Source organism: Trichechus manatus, unplaced genomic scaffold (assembly GCF_000243295.1).
Source record: "Trichechus manatus latirostris isolate Lorelei unplaced genomic scaffold, TriManLat1.0 scaffold00231, whole genome shotgun sequence".
Taxonomy (NCBI): Eukaryota; Metazoa; Chordata; class Mammalia; order Sirenia; family Trichechidae; genus Trichechus; species Trichechus manatus.
The window spans coordinates 2,814,802-2,820,801 of NW_004444167.1; the positions used below are offsets into that span (position 1 = coordinate 2,814,802).

The following is a 6,000-nucleotide window of genomic DNA, read 5'->3' on the forward strand; positions in this document are numbered from 1 at the left end:
TTATGAAGTACTGGCCATCTTTTATTCATTAGAGAATATATCAATCTATTCTCTCAGCAGCCAGAGTATGAAGTTCACATGGATCTATATTCTCATTAGAACTTGATAGGGACAGTCTTCTTCATTTTTACTGGTTCGTGAAGTATATTTTACTTTACTTTTTCCTGATTATGAATGAAACTGAACAACTTTTTCAAATGTTTATTAAATTTAGGGTTTCTTCTTTAGGAATTGTTTGTTCAATTGCCCATTATTTTATTGAATCTTTTTTTTTATATGAATTCTTTGTATTTTCTAGATACTAGTTCTTTATATGTGTTGAAAATATGTTTGCCTACTCTGTGGTTGTCTAGAACAGAGGTTTATTTCTTTAAAGAGAATTTATTTTTTGTCTCTGCCACATGCCAGTAAAGTCCCCAAGGTGTTTTGAACCAAACTGCGAAGGAAATTTGGGCTGCAAATTTATATGAGAGCAGGCTTGTGATTACATCCTCTCAAGGACAGTTATTTCATCCTGGTATGCATGGCATAATGGTTAAGACCTTGGCTGCTAACCAAAAAGTTGGCAGTTGGAACTTACCCAGTCCGTGGGAGAAAGACCTGGTGATCTGTTTCTATAAAGATTACAGCCAAGAAAATCCTATGGAGCCGTTCTGCTCTATCACGTAGGGTCACTATGAGTTGAGAGTTGACTCAAGGGCACTCAACAACAACAGTATGCTGGCTACAGAGGGAATTTTCCTTTTAGACATTATATGTTGTGTGTGTGTGTGGGGGTGCACTTCATCTTACCACATGTGTGCAGCCTTTGGTATCCTAGATTTACGTGGCAATTATCTTCTATTAGACGTCCCCCCACCACAAGGCTATCAAAATCAAAGCTCAAATTGACCTTGTTAGGCAGATATTCTCAGGCCAAAATTGGCCATAAACCTTATCTTTTTATGTGGATTTTTATGACTTCCTATTTGTGACCACTTATACATTTTGAGAGAACGGGAATTCCAGAACACTTAACTGTGCTCACCAGGAACCTGTACACAGAACAAGAGGCAGTTGTTCGGACAGAACAAGGGGATACTGCATGGTTTAAAGTCAGGAAAGGTGTGCGTCAGGGTTGTATAATTTCACCATACTTATTCAATCTGTATGCTGAGAAAATAATTCGAGAAGCTGGACTATATGAAGAAGAAAGGGGCATCGGGATTGGAGGAAGATTCAGTAACAACCTGCGTTATGCGGATGACACAACCTTGCTTGCTGAAAGTGAAGAGGACTTGAAGCACTTACTGGTGAAGATCAAAGACCACAGTCTTCAATATGGATTACACCTCAGCATAAAGAAAACAAAAAAATCCTCACAACTGGACCAGTAAGCAACATCATGATAAACGGAGAAAATATTGAAGTTGTCAAGGATGTCATTTTACTTGGATCCACAATCAACACCCATGGACACAGCAGTCAATAAATCAAAAGACACATTGCATTGGGCAAATCTGCTGCAAAAGACCTCTTTAAAGTGTTGAAAAGAAAGATGTTGCCTTGAAGACTAAGGTGCACCTGACCCAAGCCATGGTATTTTCAATCGCCTCATATGCATGCGAAAGCTGGACAATGAATAAGGAAGACTGAAGAGGAATTGACGCCTTTGAATTGTGGTGTTGGAGAAGAATACTGAATATACCATGGACTGCCAAAAGACCGAACAAATCTGTCATGGAAGAAGTACCAGAATGCTCCTTAGAAGGAAGTATGGCGAGACTACGTCTTACATACTTTGGACATGTTGTCAGGAGGGACCAGTCCCTGGAGAAGGATATCATGCTTGGTAAAGTAGAGGATCAGTGAAAAAGAGGAAGACCCTCAAGGAGATGGATTGACACAGTGGCTGCAACAATGGGCTCAAGCATAACAACGATTGTGAGCACGGCGCAGGACCAGGCAGTGTTTCATTCAGTGGTGCATGGGGTAGCTGTTAGTTGGGACCAACCTGACGGCACCTAACAACAACAACAACATATATTTTGAGAAATTTTAGTAGTATATTTTATCCAAATTTTAAAGTGTTTTCAACAGGGAGGTTGGTCTACCATATTACAGAAACAGCATATACTAATAAACTTTCATTTTTCTGAAACAGTGTATCATTATGCACCAGGGTTCCCTTATGACCCAGGAAGTCAATTGTCATCTCCGATGATCTGTTTAATAATCTGGTTTCTCTTTCATTTCCTCCATTTTCTTTTTCTTTCTTGCCAGAGCTCTAGCCACCTTGATTTTTCTATATTTCCTGTTATTTTTTTACTACAGAGGCAATACAGTCTAGTCGTAGTATATAGTAGTGTGGGCACAAATAAAAACAGTGATCTAGTTACTTAACCTCTTTGAATCCCATGATATTAACTTTTAAAATAGGTGGGCATAATGAAACCTTCCATATCTTTGTGTGTGTGTGTGTGTGTGTGTGAAATACTAGATATAAAAGGCTTAGTACAGTAATGGACCCATAGAAAATGGCTGAAAAATGTTAACTATGATTATTATATTTATATTAGTGATACTCAGTTGACTTCATAGGAATAGATTGTAAATACCCAATAAAGACAATCAAAGTTATAGAAATGTTACACCAAGATTGTTAATGGCATCTAGAGGAAAATACGGTAACTGCTACATCTTCAAATATTTGTATATAAGCTATTCTTTGAGTGTTCCTATTAAACAAGTCTTTGTGATTTGGCTATTTTGAGAAGTTTCTCACAATGAGAAGTTAAAGTTAGAAAATCAGTAAAATATGAATACATGAATATAAAAAAAACTTTTTAATGAGACAAAAATCGTTAAGAAAAGCCAAGAAAATCATCAGTAAAGGGCAAGAAAAGATATCTGGGAATTTAGCAGTGAAGAGGTAGGGTAATGCTTGTGAATATTTATATTACATTCTTGGTATTTAAACACTATCTTATTAAACTACATAAAATGAAATATAAAATTATTTTAGTAAATATATGTGAAGATACATATATTAGTAAATATAAAACTAAATAGATTTGCTATAGAAAGATTATGACTATATGTTTGGAAGAAAATTACTAGGTCTTTACAAAACCCAAATATTGTAGCTGTAACCACTTCTCTTCATTGCATTCTTTCTTTGGAATAAAATAATCTTTATTTTTACATTGGCTTTTCCAACCTACTAAAATCTTCTCAAATATTTGCTTTTCATGTAGCAAATACTCTTCACCAAATCCATCTTTGAAACATAAGAAAGTTAAATCTTGCCTCCAGGATTATGAATATAATTGGAATCAACTTTTTATTCATGGCTGTGTAAAAACATAGAAAAAACTTATCTTCAGTACATCTTTATTTAGTCAAAATAATTAAAAGATACTTAAGGAATCAACTCGATGCAATGGTTTGGTTTTTTTTTTGGTAAATAAAACTAAAATTTGCAAAGAATGATATAATAAAATATATACATTTACTGTGAATTTATTGTTAGTTTTTAGTTTAAAAGAAAAAAATACATCCTATGCAATTATTTTATCTGAGATAATCAAACATAAGTCATACTTCTGAAAATTTTATTTTATCTAATTTAATTATCATTTTTTAAATAAACAAGGTCTGAGGCTAAAATTATATGTTATAATTGTATATAATCACTTACAACTTGAGAATTCCAGTGGACAGGAATGTTCATCCATAGGAAAGTTATGAAGCTGAAGATAACATTCTGCATTAATTGTCAATCTGTTTAGATGGAAAAATAAACAAATATTTTAAAAAGTGAAATAATTTCTAGCATTAAAAATCTTTTGCCTAATTTTTAAACATGAATTTGACCTACAATAATGAACTGCTAGGTATTAGAATATAATAACTCTAAGATCTCAGTCTCAAATGGTAATATTATAATATTCATAAATTACTGTACAAAGTCTAACATTTGTCTCTCCAGCCAACTAAGTTGTCTCTGTACACATTTCAGTATGATCTCTGTGTTTACAGTTGAAAATTCATACTTTAGGATCTCAACACACACAAACACACACATGCATGCACACACACACATACAGAGTAACAGAGTGTACAATGTTTCGTAAAGTGATTCTTTTTTCTTACTTTATCATGAACATATTTCCATGAAGGGTGATCTTAATAAGCAAATATGTTCAAGGTAATAAATTAATAAACCTGAATTTTATACATCAACCTTCATTTGATCCTTTCTTAAGGATGTTTTACTACACCAATGAAAATCAGAATATCATAAAATTTTATAGCTGGATGGGCTTCTAGAGAATATTTCGGTCAATCTGTTCATGCCACGACCTTTTCTGCTTTATAGGGGGAAAATCAAGGAGGTTTTCCTCTCTGCTTTTAGGCTTTTTCACATAATATTAACTCTGAGCTCAAAAATATGTTTCTAAAATATTTTACCATCTTAGATTTTTGTGTATGAATGAAGCTCCATATTTATATTCAGGAGCTTTGTAGTTAGCCCGGAAAATAAATTAAAGCAACTGTACCCTTTTTTTGTTTTTTTTAAGCAATATTACCTTAGAGTATATAGAACTCGTCCATCATTCCAAATTCGAAGTAGACGATTAGGAGTTGTTATCCAATGAGCATCAGATTTTCTTGAGTTTCTGAAGAAAGTGTCAGGAATCCAAATTTTCCCAACCATATTGCTGTTAAGCATAAGTACTTTCATGGTACTATTGAATTTTAAACGGCTATCAAACCAGGTTTGGGCAAAAATTATATCTATTGTGTATTCCTAAAGATAAAGAGAGTATTAGTAGAACATATTTTTAGTACCACTATTTTAGATGTTATCTTCAGAAGTTTGAATTTTTATATTATAAAGTTCTTATAGTAAATAACACACTCAGCATTTTTTTAGAGAAAACAAATGCCATTTTCTTAATCTTTATTTTAATCGTTTATATGTGTCATGTAAAATAAAATCCAAAATTTCCATTAATTACTGCTTTCTTGTGTGGTTTTATTCTTGTTTAAATAAATTTTAGTCAAGACTTTGTTATATGTAGGATATAGACATTAAATATAAAATAAAATATCTTAATGTGAATCATTATAAAAATTTTTATGATATTTATGTGGTACTTAATTCACAAAAAAAAGTATAAAATCAAGACACAACATCCAACAAATTATCTAAAGCCTTTACATTTTCTTTTATCAGAAAAATTAATGCCAATTATCGATATCCATTGTTTTCAAATGCTTTAAAGCAATCACATGCAAACCTTTATTGGGCATTTATAATGTGTCAAACATGGTGTTAAAATTTTTGTATATATCATGTTTCTAAATCGTTAATACAGCCCTGTTAGATATATATGTATATATATATACATACATATATATATATATATATATATATATATATATATTTCAAAACATTTACTGAGTAACACAGAGGTAAAATAATTGTCCTCACACCACGGAATAAGTAGCCGATATGGAAATTGAACCATGCCAGGCTGAATCTCAAGTCCAAGTCCATAACAACTGCGGATAATGATAGTCATAGTGATACCTGATGGGTACCAAGATTGGAGCAAAGGTTCTGTCTATGTTCAGCAAGTGGCTATACACAGGAAATGGCCTGGTTATGGGAATACTCTCAGGAGTAGGTGATTAGGAATTATCTACCCTTGTATACTGATAAAATGCCTGTCATATGATAAGCATTAAAATTTCCTTGACAAGGTTAGTGAATAAGAATGCACAGATAATCAATACTATGGGAGAGGAGGTAGAAAAGTATGTGTGTGTGGTCTCATCCCTTTGGGAGCAAGGGAGAATGAAGAGAACAGGATACAAGGAAAAGATTAGTCCGAAGGACTAATGGACCACAGCTACCAAGGCCTCCATCGGACTGAGTCCAGTACAGCTAGATGGTGCCCGGCTACCACCACTGACTGCTCTGACCAGGATCACAACAGAGGGTTCTGGACA

The 6,000-nt window shown here is 33.4% G+C and overlaps 1 protein-coding gene across 1 annotated transcript in view; it reads right to left on the reverse strand.

The window, feature by feature from the left end:
* Positions 1-6,000, reverse strand: part of GABRG1 (gamma-aminobutyric acid type A receptor subunit gamma1) — a 135,654-nt gene that overhangs the window by 31,701 nt on the left and 97,953 nt on the right. Inside the window, exons 4-5 of the mRNA XM_004389027.2 lie at positions 4,572-4,792; positions 3,680-3,762 (exon numbers count right to left, since the gene is read on the reverse strand). Coding sequence (XP_004389084.1) covers positions 3,680-3,762; positions 4,572-4,792 — 304 coding nt within the window. The remainder of the gene's footprint in view (positions 1-3,679; positions 3,763-4,571; positions 4,793-6,000) is intronic.